At 39.5% G+C, this 21,724-nt stretch overlaps 4 protein-coding genes and 2 long non-coding RNA genes across 7 annotated transcripts; all 6 read right to left on the minus strand.

Moving 5' to 3' along the window:
• Nucleotides 1-144: 144 nt before the first annotated feature.
• LOC134188627 (uncharacterized) lies at nucleotides 145-2,092 on the minus strand. Its single transcript, XM_062656794.1, has 6 exons — nucleotides 1,927-2,092; nucleotides 1,574-1,642; nucleotides 1,341-1,502; nucleotides 1,206-1,283; nucleotides 352-465; nucleotides 145-290 (listed from the first exon to the last, which is right to left on the minus strand). The coding sequence occupies exons 1-6, from the start codon at nucleotides 2,090-2,092 to the stop codon at nucleotides 145-147; spliced, it is 735 nt and encodes a 244-aa protein (XP_062512778.1).
• A 2,361-nt stretch (nucleotides 2,093-4,453) lies between these two features.
• LOC134188662 (uncharacterized) lies at nucleotides 4,454-4,886 on the minus strand. The gene is made up of 3 exons (XR_009971369.1): nucleotides 4,831-4,886; nucleotides 4,647-4,754; nucleotides 4,454-4,579 (listed from the first exon to the last, which is right to left on the minus strand). It is a non-coding gene; the product is annotated as an uncharacterized LOC134188662 (long non-coding RNA).
• A 450-nt stretch (nucleotides 4,887-5,336) lies between these two features.
• LOC134188628 (contactin-5-like) lies at nucleotides 5,337-6,809 on the minus strand. The gene is made up of 4 exons (XM_062656795.1): nucleotides 6,461-6,809; nucleotides 6,069-6,401; nucleotides 5,722-6,015; nucleotides 5,337-5,662 (listed from the first exon to the last, which is right to left on the minus strand). The coding sequence occupies exons 1-4, from the start codon at nucleotides 6,807-6,809 to the stop codon at nucleotides 5,337-5,339; spliced, it is 1,302 nt and encodes a 433-aa protein (XP_062512779.1).
• A 2,801-nt stretch (nucleotides 6,810-9,610) lies between these two features.
• On the minus strand, nucleotides 9,611-11,262 carry LOC134189300 (uncharacterized). The gene is made up of 5 exons (XR_009971477.1): nucleotides 10,925-11,262; nucleotides 10,577-10,645; nucleotides 10,453-10,514; nucleotides 9,914-10,026; nucleotides 9,611-9,848 (listed from the first exon to the last, which is right to left on the minus strand). It is a non-coding gene; the product is annotated as an uncharacterized LOC134189300 (long non-coding RNA).
• A 5,725-nt stretch (nucleotides 11,263-16,987) lies between these two features.
• On the minus strand, nucleotides 16,988-21,046 carry LOC134188771 (mucin-2-like). 2 transcript variants are annotated; one of them, XM_062656964.1, is made up of 9 exons: nucleotides 20,758-21,046; nucleotides 20,251-20,688; nucleotides 19,931-20,188; nucleotides 19,609-19,863; nucleotides 19,438-19,539; nucleotides 19,274-19,384; nucleotides 18,713-19,201; nucleotides 17,374-18,638; nucleotides 16,988-17,299 (listed from the first exon to the last, which is right to left on the minus strand). In XM_062656964.1, exons 2-9 carry the CDS (start codon nucleotides 20,468-20,470, stop codon nucleotides 17,189-17,191), a joined length of 2,811 nt encoding a protein of 936 aa, XP_062512948.1. In that variant the 5' UTR covers nucleotides 20,471-20,688; nucleotides 20,758-21,046; the 3' UTR covers nucleotides 16,988-17,188. The 2 variants fall into 2 exon arrangements, with proteins under 2 accessions (XP_062512948.1, XP_062512947.1); XM_062656963.1 differs by having other exon boundaries at nucleotides 19,265-19,384.
• On the minus strand, nucleotides 21,038-21,598 carry LOC134188772 (peroxidasin homolog). Its single transcript, XM_062656965.1, has 2 exons — nucleotides 21,529-21,598; nucleotides 21,038-21,451 (listed from the first exon to the last, which is right to left on the minus strand). The coding sequence occupies exons 1-2, from the start codon at nucleotides 21,551-21,553 to the stop codon at nucleotides 21,108-21,110; spliced, it is 369 nt and encodes a 122-aa protein (XP_062512949.1). The 5' UTR covers nucleotides 21,554-21,598; the 3' UTR covers nucleotides 21,038-21,107.
• Between the last annotated feature and the right edge of the window lie 126 nt (nucleotides 21,599-21,724).

Raw genomic sequence — 21,724 nt, forward strand, 5'->3', positions numbered from 1 at the left:
ATACAATTCTCATAGCATTCATATAAAATTACCATACTAGATCCTAATTGTTCGTCTAGTAATCAACTTCAGATCAAACTCAAAAGCAAAACTTACACTTTCCTTATCTACACGTTCAGGCAATTGTCTTGTGGCATATGCTAGTTAATTGTGCATGGTATTATTCAAGAATGATGAAGCTCTAACTTCTACATAATTTGCGTCTTCCATTTGTTCTGCATTGTCTCTGGGCTTGTCTGACACAACATTGTAAGCACCATTCATAACCATGGCATCTTGGCTGTTATCTCCTACAGCAAGAGAGTAAAGTTGAAATTAAGCTGAAAGATGGATGAAGTGTACAGAACTTACTTTGATGCTTTCTCTGAATATATATGAGCAAAGCTACGATGACGAGGAACAATATGAAGACCACTGCTGCTACTACTGCAGTTGCAACCTTGAAACTGACTGTATCGGACAATTCTGTAACAAAGAAATGTTAAATTAGCTCAAGTAAATACAGAAACTACATAGACAACAAGCAAGTTAAATCAACATGAAAACAAAGTGTTACTAATTTATGATTACTTTACTCTCTTTTTATGTGTCTGTCTGTCTGTTCGTCTGTCCGTCTGTCTGTCTCTCCTATCTCCTCTCTCTTTTTGTTTGTTAGTTAGTGTGTGTGTGTGTGTGTGTGTGTGTGTGTGTGTGTGTGTGTGCGTGTGTGTGTGTGTTCGTGCGTGCGTGCGTGCGCGTGTTTGTGTGTGTGTGTGTGTGTGTGTGTGTGTGTGTGTGTGTGTGTGTGTGTGTGTGTGTGTGTGTGTGTGTGTGTGTGTGTGTGTGTGTGTGTGTGAGTATATTCTTGCTATAGATTCTGTCACTAGCCACTGGCAGTGATGCTCACGTGAGTGCATTCATCTAACAGTAGTAGGTAGTAATGATGTCATGAGTGTGAGCTTTTAGTGATTGAGGTTTCTATAAATAAAAGCAATACAAATTCTGTACATGCTGCATGCTTGATCTAATGTAAACTACATGAATACATGCAATGAGCCTAGCATCAACCTAAACCATAAAATTTCCCTCAAATAACTAATACATAACATTTACATAATACATAATACTATTTTTAAATTAATAATGTATAAATAATTTATATAATATATAAGTGGTAGGAAGGTTGAGAGTTGAAGAACTACTGGATAGAGACACGGATGACGCACTAGCTTGTGTGACGGTAACTGGAGCACTAGTAACTCTAGGAGACTTCGTTCCAGAAGTAGATTGCACATTATGAGATGCTAAACTCAAAACAAGAATTTCTAGTAATATAACGTCAATGCGTGGTGCAGACTAACTTGCATTCGTAGGTTGAGACGAATATGAGGAACTAGTTGACGTACTTGACGCTCGAGGAGTTGACTGTAATGTAGTCACGTAGTCAGTAGACTGTGGCATTGATGGCAATGTAGGTGCCGTTGTCGGTGAGCGACTTGTAGCAGAAACAGTTGGAACAACACCTAAAGTATACGCAATACTGACAATATAGCAACACAGACTCTACAGTGTACAACAACCTGGTACCGTTTACCTGATACTGTTGCGTAGAGTGATGATTGTTTGCTGCCATACTCATTTCTAGCGATACATTGATAGATTCCTAAACGAGGAGATGAAATTGTGTGCTGCACAGCATGATTGGCATTCGTCACGTTTTGCTTTAATTAACAGCAACTGGACGTTGCGAAATAGTTGAATCAACATCGGAAAAGATCCTTTTGCTTGACACTTTACTGTAGTTGGGAGATGATTTAGGATGCAGGGAACAACAAGGTTGGTTGTGTTGCAGAATAGAGTAACACGCGGTATACCTTTACAACAATTAATATTGTCACTGGAAACTATAAATTACCTAAAAGTATACAATTTGTAGAAAAGACTTACTGTATACAGTAACACTCCATGGCACTATTCTGTTTTGAACACCGCCAAATAATGAAAATGTTACGGTAGCAGTGCATTCATAGTGCCCGCTGTCTTGTTCAGTCACGTTTTGTATGTGCAACACATCATCAATGAGCAATGAAAATCTCATACCAACAACAATCATAGAAACATCTCTAGTCCACGTGTACGAGCTGCTAATATGACTGGATATGCAGTAAAGGGTTGCATTACTGCCAACTTTGACAAAAATATTTTGCTTTTGAATAGCTCTTAGTACCAATGATCTAGCTAGAACGACAAACATGTATTACAACACACAAACAAAAACCCTATATTTGTTATCTAATTATTCAACTAATATCTGACGTTTGAAGATAAACGTTTCTTTCATTCGAGGTGTTCCAATTGTACTGATGACACGTATTGTGCTTTAATTTTTACATTTGTCAATGTTGTTTCTGATTTCACTGTATCTAATGCAAAGGACTGAGAAAACGGCGAGTCGACCAGTCACAGATACGTCATGCCAAAATGGACAGCTTGCAGATGTACAAGCGATAGTGACACTTTCATATTCAACTAGCCAGAAAGGTCTGTTGTCCGATACTGGTAGTTGTAGGTAACCACTTTGAGCTACTACAACTGTTGCTTGCGTGGACAAAACTCCGGTCGATGGAGAAACAAAGAAAATGGAATGATCTCCTAATTTGTAAAATTGAAACCATATTCATGCATTTAGAATTAAATAATTGAAAAACGTATAATGTACCTCTTAATATACGCGCTCTTGCTTCTGACCGCTACCGTCCCATTGTTGATCACACAATAATACGATCCTTCCAGTGATTTTTCGGTATCATGGGGATCTGCAGTTTGAACCACAAGACTTTCGTTCGTTATGTTATAGAAAGGTAAACCTGTAGCTTCTACGTTGACGTCATCTTTGTACCAAGTAGTGATTGTCGAATTATCTTGAGAGTTTGTTCTGCAGTAGAGAGTAGCAGTAGGTAACTGATAGAGACCAAGGTGTGTGGTGACTGTATCTGCTGGGTCTTCTCTGATTACAAGACCACTAACTGCAAAAACTTTAAAATTAAATATAATTAATTCGATTTAAAGTTTTTAGAGTATTTTTACTACTGAGCTAATTAATTAAGTAGTATTTGCACAATACAAGATTGTACAACAGATTGAAAGGCGTAGTTAGTGGGGCCACATCAGCGGGGTTTCGAGTCTGACCATAGTGTCAGCAACAGGTTAGGTAAATTAGTAAATTATTTGCATCAAATTGTTACTCATTTTTGTATAACGTCACACAAGTAAGAATAAAGTGTAGGAGTCCAATTCTTTTGGCTGACTCGATTTGTCCATACTTTTCTTCTGGCAGGATCGCGCGGAAACCTGTACATGGTATGCCCTTTCTCATGTCTGTTGGAACAACCCCACACACAGCAGGCGGGCATTGCTCTCAACCTTCGATAGTCAACGAAAAAACCAAAAACAGTCGGTATCACGGATCTCGTACACGCGCAGTTGGAGTCAAAATGGCGCCCATGCGTCACGTGACCTCAAACACCTACTCTCTTTCTAGACGGCTCTGGCTTTGCACAGAGTCCTAGATCTAGGGCTCTGGGGGTGCAGACTAAAAATGACACCGCATGCAGAGTCGAGCCAAATTTCGCAAATTGAGAGCAGCGCCAAGATTGTAGCTTGGCATGTGTTGTGAGTGAAAACGAGTCCTAGGCTAGATTTTTGTAATTACGGTGTTTGAGCTCAATGGACTGTTTCTGATGACGCCACGTCGTGTACTGCATGGTAGGAGTCATTTGCTGTCAACGGCGTGCATCTATACGCGTTTTAGAAGTAGTATGTATGAGCTGTACACTGTCGTGATCGGCGGGTGATGAAATGGCCACGTGACTGACAACCACGTGACTGATACCCACGTGACTAATAACCACGTGACTGACAAGTTTTTCAGTAACATTTCAATGGAAGTTCTTGAAACTAAAGCGGAAGTTGTCAGAATTGAAATTTGAAGTATGAAAACGAAAATAGAACCTGGTCAGCACGTACGTAAGTGTGTCGGATTAATTAATTCATTAACTTAAAGCTGGATTTACAATATGTGGTAAGACATGCAAGTATACGCAGGGTCAGGTACACATTTAACATCACATTAAAACCCAAATTAAATACATAACTAATATTAACATTAATATTAATTAATTTCGACATATCAAACGGATATTAATTAACTAATATTAATATTAGTTAATTAAGTTTTAATGATTGTGAATAATAAAATATTTGGTAAAGAACTGTACATGCCAGCTAGGCCAACGTTTACTTAGTAAAGGAAATGCAGGAGTTTAATTAATTAATACTATATCATCTATTTCTATTCTCATGTGTAGATCTAACTTTATTGTTGAGTCATGCACAACACTGTTTGCTTTTACCTTGTTTGTGCAATTTCATGCAAATAAAATTTCTTAGCATGGCTCAACATCTTCATAATGTGCAGTTGTTTCAATTGATCTGTCTTGCCACATTGCTACAGCACTGTAGGCTGGGTTGCGGGTCACCACAGTTTCATCATTCTCTCTGGATGTACGATTGAGATGTGGGATGGTGGCCTTATGTTTGTCTAGACCACAAACATGGATGATCTTACTGCAGATGATCTACTTGTAGTCCATTTGTGTTGTACTTACTCTTGCCATAATGAAACCACATAAGGGTAATGCAAACACATAGCAGTATTGCAGAGAATGTCCAACCCAGTGCAGCTGCTATTTTCCATCCGTTCGATGACTCACAATCTGTACAAACAAGCAAATAATGATAGTCAGGCTAAATTAATAATTAATTAATGTGAAATAGAGTGCCCCTTCTTACTGCACAATAGATTGCTTGTGCTGTTTGTAGCAGCAACAAATATTGAACTGGTGCTGTCTGTTTGACTAGTAACAGATGTAGATATAGGAGGAGTTGCATTGGTACTGGTTTCTTCTGAGTTTCCTTGACTTGTACTCTCATGACTAGTAGAGGCTGTAGGAAGAGTGGTTTTTTGTGAGGCTGATCCTTGACTTGTACTTGTATGACCAGTAGAGGCTGTAGGAAAAGTGGTTTCTTGTGAGGCTCCTTGACTTGTTCTCACATGACTAGTAGAGGTTGTAGGAAGTAATGGTGAAGTGGATGAGACAGATGATGAAAATGAAAGAGGAGATGAAGATGATAAAGATGATGAAGATGAAGGAGATGATGAATATGAAGATGATGATGATGAAGATGAAGGAGATGATGAAGATGACAAAGATGAAGACAAAGATGATACAGTAGGCGCAATATCTACATAAGAAATTATGGAGTAATTTTTTATTGTACTGCAAATGATACTAAACCTACATACCTGGTAGAGAAACATAAATGGTAGTCTGTCGATTGCCATACTCATTGCTTGCCATGCATTGGTATATTCCTGCTGATGGTTTGTCAATCGTGTGCTGCACATAATTAGTGTTGCTTTCATGTTGCAGCACTTGCCCGTTGTTGATGAGTTGGACTGCAAGAGGAGTAGGTCCTTGTGCAACACAAGTTATGTTTACTGATTTGGAAGACGTCAGATCGCAAACCATAGTAGAACTGTTTTCACTGCTGCAACTTTTACCATACTTGTCCATCTTGTCGCTTTCTGTAGCAGTCAATTTAAAATTAACTGTGGGCAAAGCTTGACAATAAAAGATATTATGATTTTTGTGTGCTGAACGAAGTCAGTTACTCACTTACAATATACTATCAGATTAGCAGATGTCGTCCTGGTTTGGCCACTATTTAAAAACGTTGGAAAATTGTATTGACATTTGTATTGTCCACTGTCTTTATCAACAACTCCCGTTATTTTCAGTATACCATCTTCAATAAGTGAGTATCTGTTGTCACTGCTGATATTTATATTAGAACCATTATGAGTCCATGTATATCTGCTGTTGGGATCCCCGGATAGACAATAGAGAGTAGCAATATTTCCAGCCGCAACAGATACAGTCTGACTCTTGATATGTGCTTTGGGTTTAAAAGCACCTATAGCAAACAAAAACATGACAAAACACCAACATGCATAATAATGCAATTACCATTAAAGGTGAATTTAAGAAGCTCAGATTGCAATGACTTTATCCTAATTGATGAACTAGTGTCACATCCTGTAATCTGTGTTTTCATTTCATTGTAATTAAAACGCAACACTGACGAAACCAGGAGACGACCAGATGTAGAAGAATGTTGCCAGAATGGACAATCGACGCTTGAGCAATCCACAGACTTGCTATTACATGTTACAGTCCATAAGTGCGATATCGATGAATCAGGAACGGGCAGCTTCAAGACACGATGTTGTAACAAAACTACACTTTCATTCAGGTAGTAATTAGCTGAGTTGCCACGAGTGAAGTCTTTCACCTTCTCCCCTACATAAATGAAACACATTCTCTACTGCAAACTAACAGGCACTCTACAGCTTCTAAACCTTTGATGAGAGCTTTTCTGCTTCTCACAGTTCCTAGACTGTTGCTCACAGTACAAAAATAGAATCCTTCCAAAGCAGCTAAATCATCATCACTCTTGTCTCTAGTTCCAACTGTCAGCCATCCATCACTGACATTGAAATATGGAATTCCTGCCATATTTATCTCCTGATCATCTTTGTACCAACTAATCTCTAACGCTCTAGGGTTGCCCTGACAGCGAAGAGTAGCAGATAGAATCAAACCATCCACACCATTGTAACTAGCCACTGTATCCACAGGCTCTTCAACAAGCGAAGGAATCGCAGGAGTCGCTATACATGCGGTAGCAGGTAGGTAGTATACGTACATTATAAACACAATGCCTCTTACCGTCTAGGTATAGTGGAACTGTGGACAGCAACAGAATTACTAAAATATCTACATTAGAGGATGCACACACGACGAAACGCATAATGCGCCTTTAGATTGCTTTAAAATATTGACTTCTAAAAATTGTTATAAACAAGTAAAACTTGATGGCTCCAAGAGCTTCCGTATTATGTATACGTACGTCCGCTCCGGATATTCGTTAGCCTCGTACCAGACCCTCTCGCGCAGTCGTGCCCGGTTCCCGTATAACTCGGCGTTGTCGTGTTTTACGGGAACCGGGCACGACGGCGCGAGAGGGTCTGGTACGAGGCTAATATTCGTCATATCATTAATCTACACACGCATGTACAGTAGCTAGCCAACAAATGGGTCTACGTATTTTGATTTACTGTAACTGTGGTTTAAGCCAAGATGCAAGCATCAAATATAATTTTACGGAATAGAGTGGAGTTAAGCGAAGACACGCCCTAATAAATGCAAAACACGCCCTAGAAACACAAATGCTTCTCCTTCCTCGTGTTCTGCTATCGGCGTTACTGTTTTCCTATTCTCAAGCAGAAACTTCATGTAATCGATGTATTCGCTCTACTCTAGATCGTCTGCATCTAATTACCGGTGTTCTATGCGTGAACGCAAGTTGGATGGAATGGTGTACTAGCTCTACCCGAGTTATCCTAACCCAAGTTAATTAATTTATTAACCCGAGTTAACTTTGTGTGTAAACGCGCTACATAATTGAGAAATAACGTGGCTAGCAAGCCCGCTCCATGCGCACGCAGCAGTCACGCATACATATGTGAATTCGAAGTAGTGTGGGACATTGATGATATTTAGTTAATTATCTTTAATCACATCAAAAATTATACATTCTAGCAACAAGGTAATGATTAATCAATGATAATGACAATAGATGTAGACAAAAATTAATAAAATTTACATTGATATTTACAATAATACACACGCGCGCGCACACACACACACACACACACACACACACACACACACACACAAACAAAAACACACTACTACGCTCGTAGCTCTGAAGCAAGTAGAACACAGCTTCATTTACTAGTTTTCAACATTTACTGTATACATATAAAATAATATCAAATTGTGCTTTCATAATTTGTGCCTACAGAATCAGATTTAGATGAAATTTAATAAAAAAAGACAAATTATTAATTATATTAGTTGTGAATACGGTAAGATTGAACCAAATTAAACTAATTTATTCATACAAATCATACATTAAAGTCTTAACACTAACTATCATATTCTCAATTATATAATCAGAATGTGTTATAAAATCATGTCAATCATCTATTTTGAAATTATTATAGTGTTCCAGCGTCTTCATATTCTGGTTCTCCGCTTTGGCTTGCATCTCCGTTTTGGCTTGCATTGATTCTATTGTCTGTTCATGCAGCTGTGACGAAATCAGAACACTATGTACCTCTGGGTTGTTTCCTACCAAAACTTAAAATGGAAAAACGCCGTTTCCTGCATTAAAGTAAGAAACTCCAATTTCAGAGCAATCGGTTAGTAAAATTTGATCACTTGCATAGAGAAGAAGCAGACAAACTAATGGCCAAGCGACAAACCGTTGAAACGTAGCATGCCTCATTACTAGCATGCGGTACCGGTATCGTGGAGAAGTACAGCAGAAATGTACGTTAGAACAGGTAGTACAACACCATGCACTATATGTCGAAACCTCTGTTTGCGCTCAGGGTGTCACGTCCTGCATGGATATATACAGTGTATATATATATATATACATATAGCACTAATTAGTGAATGTTAGATTAGCAGACAGGAAGTAGTATGACCACAACTCGCAGAATTCGTGCGTGCAGTAGAAACCGAATCAGCCGCATGTAAACGCAATTATCTGGATGTACCTGTACAGCCGTAGTGTCTGATGTGTGTGTGTGTGTGTGTGTGTGTGTGTGTGTGTGTGTGTGTGTGTGTGTGTGTGTGTGTGTGTGTGTGTATGTGTGTGAGGAGAACGGTGGATGGTGGGCTAGTCTCCTTATAAAGCCATATTTCCTTTCGTGCTGTTGTATTGTTATACTGTTGTCGTTGTCAGGAACTGGAGTCTACCACAGCTATAGGTCACGGTACCGCAACCATCATGCAGGCACGTATATACGTACCGTCGGATGTTGGGACTGGCTGAGCGTCCGATCTTGCCTCGATCTTAAAACCCATCTCTTCTGTTGTAGACTATGTTACACTTTTTCACTTTCTTGCAGAAATTAGAAACTGACAGCTCCAAAGACCACTTTGCAGCACAAAATTCTAAGTATTACATCAATGTCCTTTTACAGTCACTGAATATAAACACTCGTCACCATGCAGTAAAAGAGTTGCAAGAGACAAACAGATATTAAACATACACTTGCATATAATGTGATAAACCGGCCATTATGAACACTAAGCGGTTGAGCTTTAGTAACCAAAAATTTCTACATGAAAACTAATGTTCACACTATGAAACACATATGATACGTGAAACTTTTAGATATATTACCTTTGCATGAATTCAGAAAAATTAATTAAATTGCTATAAAGCAGGTGAATGGCTGTCCAACTCCAACCACTTGCTAGCATCGCGCGTTCTGTCTATACACATACTGTATCCCTTAATTAACAAATCTACTGTAGTATTTTGACTTTTACAAACAAAGCAAACACTGATTGAGCTAGATGCAGACAGTATCTAATACAATAATTCTCATAGCATTCATCTAGAATTACCATTACTAATTGTTCGTCTATGTAATCAACTTCAGAGATCAAACTCAAAAGCAACACTTACACACACTTACCTTATCTACATGTACAGCCAATTGTGTTGTGGCATATGCCAGTTATTGTGCATGCTATTATTCAAGAATCATGATGCTCTAACTTCTTCATAATTTGCGTCTTCCATTTGTTCTGCATTGTCTTTGGGCTTGTCTGACACAACATTGTAAGCACCATTCGTAACCATGGCATCTTGGCTGCTTTCTCCTACAGCAAGAGAGTAAAGTTGAAAAATTAAGCTGAAAGATGTGAAGTGTACAGGACTTAATTACTTTGATGCTTTCTCTGAATATATATGAGCAACGCTAGATGACAAGGAACAATATGAAGACCACTGCTGATACTACTACAGGTGCAACCTTGAACCTAACTGTATCGGACAATTCTGTAACAAAGAAATGTTAAATAAGCTCAAGTAAATACAGAAACTACATATACAAACAAGCAAGTTAAATCAACATGAAAACAAAGTGTTACTAATTTATGATTACTTTAGTCTCTTTCTATATGTCTGTCTGTCTGTTTGTCCCTCCCTCCCTCCCTCCCTCTCTCCCTCCCTCCCTCTCTCCCTCCCTCTCTCCCTCCCTCTCTCCCTCCCTCCCTCTCTCCCTCCCTCTCTCCCTCCCTCTTTCCTCCCTCCCTCCCTCCCTCTCTCTCTTTGTTTGTTAGTGGTAGTTTGTGTGTGTGTGTGTGTGTGTGTGTGTGTGTGTGTGTGTGTGTGTGTGTGTGTGTGTGTGTGTGTGTGTGTGCGTGCGTGCTGTAAGTTCAACAGTGTCAACACTATTACTGTAACCACATATAAATACATTACCTGTCTGTACAATGCTTTCATTTTTTGTAAGAATAAGAGAAGATGAGCTAATAGCTGATGAACTACACAAAACAGTATATTCATGCTATACATCCAGTCACTAGCCATTGACAGTGATGCTTACGTAGGTGCAGTCATAGCAGTAGTAGGTAGTAATGATGTCATGAGTGTGGACTTTCAGTCATTGAGGTTTCTATAAATCAAAGCAATACAAATACTGTACGTGCTGCATGCTTGATCTAATTTAAACTACAAGCATACATGCAACAAGCCAAGCATCAAACTAAACCATACAATTTCCCTCAAATAACTAATACATAACATTTACATAACATATAATACTATTTTTATAATAATATGTAATAATTTATATAATATATTAGATCATGTGCCAACAGAACTGTTTGTAGACTGCTAGTTAGTTATATTTTATCAGAGAAATAAACACTCAGCATTAAATCATACGATATACCTTTCAATTCAAGATATAATGAGGCTTGCCGACTCCCAAAGTCGTTAGTTGCTATGCATTGATATATACCCAAGAGAGGATTCTTGACTACACGGAGCAGTGAGTATGTTGAATTATCCCGATAAATCAAATCCGAATCTTTGACCAACTGTATTACAGGACGAGGCAGTCCAGTTGTAGTACACAGAAATATTAGAGAAACAGCCGAGTTAGAGTGTGGGAGAGTGCACTTAGTTGTCGAAGATCCAACAGTCCTGCATATCGTTGTCTCTGCTTTACTACTAACCTCGATCATCATCAATACAACAGTAGGAATAGCTAAAAGCAGACATACACAAAATACTACTAACCTCGATCATCATCAATACAACAGTAGGAATAGCTAAAAGCAGACATACACAAAATGTATCAAACCCCATGCAGTTGCATTGTGTACATGACATACCATAAACTTGCAAAAACGTTGACAAACTTGTTGTCCTAGGTAAAGATCTAACTGTGTAACGTATCCTGCAATCGTAGTGGCCACTATCACTCTCTGCAACATCATATACTTGCAGTACTCCAGGTGAAATGATTGACAGTTTGCTGTTGTTGTTCACTTCAAGCTCTGCTTTGTTTCATATCCACGTGTATATGCTGTTAGCATAACCACTAATGCCATAAAGAGTTGTATTGCCACCCTTTTCAACAGAAATGTGCTGATCTGGTTGTCTATTTCAAATCCTAAATTTATTGTCTTCTAACAACACAAAGCATTAGACAAGCTCTTCCATAATTACCATTGCACACTAACTATTGAATCTGAGCTTATTACTCAATGGTGACGACACCGATGTTTCATGACCAAAGTATGCAGAGATTCTAATGATGCTTAAACATTTACATGTTGGAATTACTTCCTTCAATTTGTTGCATCGAAGTTGCAGAACAGACTGCTGAAGTAATCTACCAACGGTCGACAATTTCTGCCAAAATGGACAATTGCCAACCGTGCAATTGATCTTGCTTCCATTGCATTCCACAATCCACAAAAGATAGTGAGACAATGGGCAATGTCATGTAAACCGTCTGAGTTACAATGACAGTCTCCTCAATATGCATTCTGTTCAACCTGCCCCAATTTCTTCTAAAACTTTCACGACGACCAACTGCAAAACAAGTTTAGACACTAAAACTCTTAATACTCAATTCTATGCAACAGAGATACATTAAAATTAACTAATGAATTAAACAAATGAGCTTACAGTATTAAGCATAGCAAAACCTTTAATTAATTAATTAATTAATAAGAAACGTTATACAAACGCAAAAATTTAAGTGGCATATATTAATCTGTAAACAAATGCCATGCACAGATAAAATAGGCAAATAAATATAATATAAATAGCAAACAGTGATCGCAAATTCAATTTCAACATTAATTTCAACAAAATTATCAAACAGCTAAATTTCTGGTTATATGCTGTATACAATAATTGATTGCTATCAACTACCTCTGATCATCAACTACCCTGATTAGTGCTGTTTTACTCCTGACTGTTCCAACATCAGTTGAAGCTTCACAGTAGTAGAAACCCTCGATGAGTAGTTCATCAGTAAACGACTTGTTGTTGCTGACCGTGAGCCATCCACCAGTTAAAATCACTCTAGGAATTTCTGCTATTCCACTCTGTATCGGCCGATCGTCCTTATACCAGCTGACATTCGCGTTTTGTGGAAGCGCCTGGCAACCAAGAGTTGCTGAAACTAACCCATCCCAATGGTTGTAATAAGCGACTGTGTCAACCGGCTCAACAACAAGCGATGGAGCAACGCCGTTTTCTGAATATTTACACTAGTAGTTCGACGGCAAATGACGAAGCTCTGATGACCTACCAATTACTGTAGCGTGAGAGCTCGAGCCGAAGACAGAGCAGAGAAAAAGATGGCTGAGCCACAGAATCGTTGGAAGATGGCAACGTCTCATCAACATACAGATTCCCACAGAATTATTAAACTGCAGAGTGAAACTTGCTTGTGCCGTACCACGCACTCACTGCTAATATTATTAGCTGTGACGTTCTCATCGGCACGCCACGTTCTATTATTAACAATCGAGCACGAACAATAAACAACTGAAACCCATCTTCCCGTGGTTTTCCTTGTAATGCCGATGTGCTACATCAGACAGTTCACACCGCGGTTGTTTTTCGCACATGTCGTCGGTGAACCCGAGGAGCAGTACCGCACCAGAGCCATATATATCTATATATGGTTCTGTACCGCACCACAGCCATACCTAATATGTAGGGCTCTGTACCGCACTAGAGCTCTGTACAGTACCAGAGCTTTGTACCGCACCAGAGAGACACAGAGGGTGCGTCCGCTGGCAGTGCAGATAACGGTACCACAAGAAATGAGTAACCAGTAATGAATTTAGTGTTATTAATTGTTTAATTTTCAAAAAGGTGACTAGCATCAAACATCTGTAGTCGTTCAGCAGTACTGCTAAACTAAGATATATCAATCGAATGTTTCCTTTTTGGATAAAAAGGTAAGTAGAATGACTACAAATTACATCTGTGCGTTAAGTGAAACACGCTTTACTTGTCAGTAAGAATATTGAAAAAGCAATGATATATTGTTGATATTAAATGTTGAGCTACACGTCACACATGCACACACACACACACACACACACACACACACACACACACACACACACAACACACGAACAAAGACACGGTAATGTGATGTGTAAGGGTTAAACTATCCCCTCTAGATAAAACTCTTCTGAGCTTCATGTCGTATATCTTTCTTTACTCTATAGCGCGGAAGTCAAATCTCTAGAGCAAGATCCGTTATTAGAATTATAATAACAATTTAATTAACTACACTGGAGTAACGTTATTCCGTTGCGCCCGTTTCTACACAATCAGCTGCATCTTGTGTTATATTGTCGTATTTTTTTCAAAATTCTGAAAGCGATTCTGAGCTATGACGGGCACCTCGTAGTCATCCTCTTGCGTCTGACTACACTGTGGTTGTTGCACGTTAGCACATCTGATACTGTAGACGTGCTGATACCATTTGGTAGGCATAGCGAGTCTTTCTCATTATAATTGGTTGTTTCGCACAACATATTTTTACGTTTTGGCTTTGATGTGACCGTCTTTCCTATTACCATCACGTCATGCGAAATGAGTAAAGATCGTTTGACGTCTGGTATAACATATGAATATTCTTCTGACATTTGGAAAGAGACTCCAGCATATTCTCCATTTTCTGCCGTCGCATACAAACCTTCTCGAGAATCAGCAGCGTTCTCAGGATAATGCGCAAGATGCTTTGCAAACAGAGTGTCTTTATCCCTTCCTGTAGATAATAAATTTAGCAAAGTAAATATGTGACGCTCATTAATTTCTACGGTGTAACAATTTCAAGACTTACCCTCCGACTCAAGAGATAGAAGATGGCACCCACTAGCCAAACTTTTCTCTTTCAATTCGAGCGGTACCTCGTACGGGTTTTCATCTTTACTCTCGAAAAGTAACGAAACCAATCCTTCTCTTTGTCTTTCAACTTCATAATATCCTACATCTTCACTGCTCGATCGGCAACGGGTGTCGTTCAACGTGGTATAATTTTCGAATCCCTTTCTACTCGTCGTGATCGGTAACTCATCTTTCTGCCTGTTGAGCACGTCGTACTTATCGTCCGTCTTTATCCCGCTTTCTAAATACACTCCATCGATGTCTCGTTGAAGAACGTCGTACTGATCGTGTGGATCACAACGGTCATAGATAGGTAACTCGCCCGTTTCCCGATGTATCACGTCATATTGATTTGTCTCAGACTCATAACTTGCTAGCATTTCTTCCCTCATATCGTTCTGCACGTCGTCGGTCTCACCTCTTGCACTGTCGTCTCGTCTAGTCGATGAATCCCAATTAGCAGAGCAAACCAGAAGAGCCGGCTTGTCGACGGTTTCATACAAATTGCTTTCTCGTCGTTCTTCAACTAGCAAACGACTATTCACGATACCAGGTTCATTGTCAGTTGTATTGTTATACACCGTCACATTACTTTTCACTGATATATTGCTTGCCTCACATTCTAAACCACCACTCAATCACGACCAATAATTATAACAACCACATTAATTGTTCCTACTGGATGAACGTTTTTGTTTGTTACATAACACAACAACCAAGATCGCCAACAGTAAGACAACAATGCCTCCTCCCACAGACAAACCAAGGACACTTTCTACAGCTAGACCGTCACTCATAACTGCAACAGAAATATTACCACGTGTATAACAACCAACCTCCAAAACCTACAACACACCTCGACCTTGATCAGTCACATTGGAGGTGGCACTCGATGTCAGTACGTTTGTCATCAATTCGTTCTGCAGCAATGAAGGCAATACCAACGATACGTTTCTGTCTGTTGTGTTGACACGTAGAACTGAAGTATTTATTTCATTTGTGAATGCACCCGACGGTCTTGTGAATGATCTTGAAGTAGCCAAACGTGAAGACACAGATTCGGTCGAAACGTAGAGCATCCCACTCGACATCCCATCACCATCACGAGAAACAGTTGCAGTAGAAGTGGACGACACCGACGACGTTGTGGTGGGTGACGCGGTAGTCAGATCTATAAATACAATAAATACTACTCGACACGCAATTAATTAATTAATTATACAGATAATTAACTTCTTTATAATTTTGTGATTTTAAGTGACAAACCGGTAAAGCTTGAATTTAATAAATAATTTTAATTATTTGTTTGGTCACGTGTTATGCGGGAGGCGAAGCGAGTCGTCGAGTCGGTCGGTCGTACGTCATGTGACCAGCCTGCATAGTGTACTGTACGCTAGCGTATAGCGCCTCAGATAGTAACAGGTTACACGTATATAAGACAAGATGCATCAAACAATCTTAAACAAAGACAATCGTGTTAATTAATTGTTTCTAAAATTAAATCTCTATTGATATTAATTAATTAATTAAGGAATCGCTGGTGTGTATTAGTAGTCCACTGGAAGTACGTTGTAATCGAATCTCGTTTAACTGACGACGCCCAGCTAAAGTAAACAACCAGATCAAGCCAAAGACTATACGGTAGTACAGAAGCCTGACATAATGTAAAAGGCTGTGACCGTTGAGTGGCTGCAAATCACAATCTAGGCTACATTAATAATTAATCGTCGATATCCGAATGACTAGATATACGTGCACAGACTGTAAACTAGATTTATCTGGTAAGAGAGCAGATCGAGACGTCTTGAACTCACTGTTCCACTTGTGTGTAGATACTGAGAAGACCATTGGCAGTAAGATAAAGTGTACATCCATTCTAAGCATTTCTTCTGGTTGGAAGGTAGAAGGACACGACTGTCAGTCAGTTACGCAACAGTGGATGTGAATTCGCCCGGATGTTACAAATTGCGGGAATAGGTGTAGCTACGGCGTACGGAAGCGTGCACGCATGTTGTCATTTCTGGCCTGAAATTGAAATTGTCCAACAAATGAATGTTGTAGGGTGTGTCTGTATGGACATATCTATTTTAGTCTTGTGTTGTATTTTAATTAGTGTTTTGTGTATGTATATATCCAAGAGAGATTGACTGTGGAAACCTATCTTGGTGCAATGGAATTAAAACATTCATTGGTTTCCATTACAAAACTATAAAATCAATATTGTAACAATTTAATTTCTGTATAAGCATCATTAATCTGGTAAACTGTGAGATATTTTTCTGTTTGCTGTTACTAGAGTCTAGGTAGAGGAGCATGTTGTCTTATCTGCAGTTGAACCAGGATGAATCAAATGTTGCGAAAGTTTCTGTAGCATTTTGACACTACAATGTACGTAGTCACAACACTACTCGAGTGTGAGTGTAAGTGTGTGTGTGTGTGTGTGTGTGTGTGTGTGTGTGTGTGTGTGTGTGTGTGTGTGAGTGTGTGTGTGTGTGTGTGTGTGTGTGTGTGTGTGTGTGTGTGTGTGTGTGTATGACTTTTCTGAGTATACGTTTCTTTCTGCTAGTTGCTTAGTGATCATTCGAACTAGTGAATACAACAGCTACAATATGAATTTATTAAATGATTGTAATACAATGATTAATAACGATTGTATATAAACAGACAACAGCAACATATATACGATAAACAAAGCAATATACGATACAAAAAGCGAGAATTTAGAGAAATTATTGCACCAGAGTGCAAGAAGAGCTGCATTTATGTCAATGTATTAACTATAAATGTTTCAATGCTTAATATGGTCAATAGTGGCGTACTCAACGTTTTCTTCAGACGTCACGTGTCGCTTCGTTTCCGACGGTAGAATCTCCACGTCTGTATACTTCACGTCAGACTTCTAGCCAAAGCAAATTACAGTAAATAAATTCAGCATCCTGCACAACCTAGCATGCAATATTAGTTTTCTCTTACTCCTTTCTTTTGAACCGATGAAGCAGTTGCATTCATCGCATCGCGAGGCAAAGATTGAGACTTTGCGGATACAGCATATTCGCTCCCTTCCGTCTGGTAATGCTTTGGTTTGGATGCGCCTGCAGGTTTTCGGTTTGATTTTGGACTTCCCGATGGTAGCTTGCTCGATACAGCATATTCACTGTCACCAACTGACATATGTGAGACTGTTGATTGGTTTTTCTTGGCTTGTATGTTGGCAACAGCGTATTCACTGTCACCAACCGACATATGTGAGACAGTCGACTGTTTCTGTTTTGCTTGTATGTTGACAACAGCGTATTCACTGTCACCAACTGACATGTGTGACACGGTCGACTGTTTCTTCTTAGATTGTTTATTGGCAACAGCGTACGTGTCTTTTACTGCAGTGAAATGGCTGGAAGAGACAGATGAATCACTTTTACCAGCAGATCTGTCTGCGCTAGACTGATCGTGTTGTTCTGGTTGGGTGCGAGAATCTTGTGCATTTGGTAGAGGTAGTGATGGAGAAGAATTGTGAGTCGTCCTCGTTTTGTTCTCATCTGTTAGAGCATACAGATTATCATCGTTCTCGTCATTTGGTTTGCTGCCTGTGTCGTCTTGTTGTGCCGTCATTGCTGCTGCTCCAGTCGCCAAACGGTCACCTGATATCTCCATTTCTCTCTTGACGTTGGGCCTCGCATAGAAGTACTCACTTGGGACTGTAACGCTTCTGGCGTTCTTGGGCTTTACTTCATCTGGTGCAGCGTAGGGATTTCCACTATTTCCTTGTGGCATTTCTTCATCGTCTTGTTTTGTTGTCGTGACCTCTCCTATCACTAAGCGGTCACTCTCGACCGTCGTTGCTCGTTTGGAATCAGGCTTGGCGTAGGAATACTCAGTTTTTGGTGACACGGTATTGTTACGACTCTTACCTTTGTGCTCATTTGGTAGAGAGTAAGGGTTTTCTTCTATATTGCTATCTGACTGCACGACTTCTTCATATGGTTCACTTGCAGATGTTGTAGACAAACGTTGTGTGAGCTGGTTTGGCTTTTTGACGTCAACTGGTGTGAACATTGATAGTTGTTTTTCTTTTGTTCCAACTTCAGGGTGCCTGCCATCCGTAAAAGACGCAGACAAAAGCGCAGTTGCTGCTTGTTTCGGTTTGTCCGGTACCGCATACGGGGTATCTTCTTCGAGATCGCTTTGTGTTCGAACGTTTGATGAAGGATTGTTTAGACTGCCAACGCGTTCGTAAGCTCCTAAAAATAAAACATACTATTTTTTCGATTTTTATCACGAGTGTGTGTGTGTGTGTACATAATAATATCATAACCACTTATCACTGCTTCCTTATAGTGACCATCTGAACGACTGCTATCATCATTCTTCTGCCTCTTGTCCGACATTCGCATAACTACAGAGTAACCCTCTAATGGAACGCCTCCTCTTGTAACAGGAATTTCATCCGTCTTTCGGTCACACACACTGTATTTGCTGTTTTCTAGCGTTGAGTAACGTTCGTCTAGACTGTCATGTTTTGTAACAATCACTTCATCATCCATTTTTCGGTCCAACACATCATACTGATCTTCTTTTGTTAAACCGTCGTCTCCGGTCGCAGTAGGGTGTTGCAAGGGTGAAACAATAGCCGTCGGTTTGTTAATATTTTTGTATGAGGAGGATGAAGCTGTTTGTCCACTGCTGTCAACATGACTTTGTTTCAGTCTTTCTCTATTTGTTGTTTCTGTCCAGTAGGTGGGATTGTCGATTGTGGTAGCACTTGCTACTGGAGACCGTTGCTTATCTTCATCGAGTGCAAAACCTAAGCATAATTATCTACATACTAAAATCACTGGCATAGGCAAACGTTTAAATTTTGGTTGACTTTGTTTACGTCGATAGCAAGTGACGATGATAATGACTAGAATGACAAGCAAAACGACGACTCCACCTGCAGCTCCACCAGCAACTACTGCAATTGGTAGACCGTCAGACTCTTTTGCAGCTAGTAGATACTCACATTAGGAACTAGATAAATTTATAAATTACTATACTTACGCGTTGGTGTCGTTGCTTTTGTTGCCGGCCTAGTTGTACTTTTACTTGCGTCTCCACTAGTCGCTGCACTCGTCACTTTTCCAATAGGGGGCTTTGTTGCACCTTTACAGTTAATTAATTAATTGGTTAACTAAACTTATAAAGACTAGAGCATAACCAGCAATGGCATACCTGATGAGGAAGGAGTGTTTGTATGATGGGATGGAGGTGATGCGGTTTGAGACGTTGGCAAAACGGTTGATGTCGTTGGTATAAGATCTGATCGTTGAAAAGACGAGCTGGTGCGTGGTGTCGAAGTGGTAGGAAGGTTGAGAGTCGAAGAACTACTGGATAGAGTCACAGATGACGCATTAGCTTGTGTGACGGTAACTGGAGCACTAGTAACTCTAGGAGACATCACTTTTCCAATAGCGGTCTTTGTTGCACCTTTACAGTTAATTAAAATTGATTAAATAAATTTAGAAAGACTAGAACATAGCCACCAATGGCATACCTAATGAGGAAGGAGTGTTTGTATGATGGGATGGAGGTGATGCGGTTTGAGACGTTGGCAAAACGGTTGATGTCGTTGGTATAAGATCTGATCGTTGAGAAGACGAGCTGGTGCGTGGTGTCGAAGTGGTAGGAAGGTTGAGAGTCGAAGAACTACTGGATAGAGACACGGATGACGCATTAGCTTGCGTGATGGTTACTGGAGCACTAGTAACTCTAGGAGACTTCGTTCCAGAAGTAGATTGCACATTATGAGATGCTAAACTCAAAACAAGAATTTCTAGTAATATAACGTCAATGCGTAGCGCAGTGTCTACTAACTTGCATTCGCTGCTTGCTTGCTTGTTGACGACTCTGTTGTGTCTGGATGTAAAGCTACAACAAAATATAATAATAAATAAATGATGCATTCATTACAGTCTAGCTTAGAGATAGTATAGAGACTTGCAGTACGAGAAGAAGTAAGAGTAGATCTGGTGGAGACAATAGAGATCCTGCTATTTGATGAAATATCGATAGAATCTAAAAAATTGGCAATCATCTAATTTGCATTTTTGCAATTTACAATCGGCGACTTCCAACTTGTGGACAGATGCTGTGACGTTGATGAACTAGAATAATGATTTGATGACTTTGTCACTAATGTGTGAGGTAGAGATGTAGTAGTCACGTAGTCCGATGCAGTAGATTGTGGCATCGATGGAGATGTAGCTGCCGTTGTTGGTGAACGACTTGTAGTAGAAACAGTCGGAACAACACCTAAAGTATACGCAATATACTGACAATAGCAACACAAACTACAATGTACAACAACATGGTACCGTTTACCTGATACTGTTGCGTAGAGTAATGATTGTTTGCTGCCATACTCATTTCTAGCGATACATTGATAGATTCCTGAACGAGGGGATGAAATTGTGTGCTGCACAGCATGATTGGCATTCGTCACGTCTTGCTTTAACAGCAACTGGGCGTTGCAAAATAGTTGAATCAACATCGGAAAAGATCCTCTTGCTTGACACTTTACTGTAGTTGGAAGATGATTTAAGATGCAGGGAACAACAAGGTTGGTTGTGTTGCAAATTTGTTCAATGCGTGTGTCGTTTAGTTGAGATAGAGATAGAGTAACACGCGGTAAACCTTTACATCAATTAGACAATACATGTACAATAATATTGTCACTGTGTAGGACAAATGTAGAAGTAGATAATTTGTAGAATTGACTTACTGTATACAGTAACACTCCATGACACTTTTCTGGTTACAACGCCAAATGATGGAAATGTTGCGGTAGCAGTGCATTCATATTGACCGCTGTCTTGTTCAGTCACGTTTTGTATGTGCAGCACACCATCAATGAGCAATGAAAATCTCATACCAACAACAATCACAGAACCATCTCTTTTCCACGTGTATGAGCTGGTAATATGACTGGATATGCAGTAAAGGGTTGCATTGCTGCCAACTTTAACAAAAATATTTTGATTTTGAATATAAGCCCTTGGAACCAATGATATAGTATCTAGAACGACAAACATGCATTACAACACACAGATGTAAACCTCTATTTGTTATCTAATTATTCAACTAAAATCTAACCTTTATAGGTAAACGTTCCTTCCATTCGAGGTGTTCCAATTGTACCGATGACACGTATTGTGCTTTCCTTTCTACATTTGTCAATGTTGTTTCTGATTTCACTGTATCTAATGCGAAGGACGGAGAAAACGACGAGTCGACCAGTCACAGATACGTCATGCCATAATGGACAGCTTGTAGATGTACAACTGATAGT

Source organism: Corticium candelabrum, chromosome 13 (genome assembly GCF_963422355.1).
Source record: "Corticium candelabrum chromosome 13, ooCorCand1.1, whole genome shotgun sequence".
Taxonomy (NCBI): Eukaryota; Metazoa; Porifera; class Homoscleromorpha; order Homosclerophorida; family Plakinidae; genus Corticium; species Corticium candelabrum.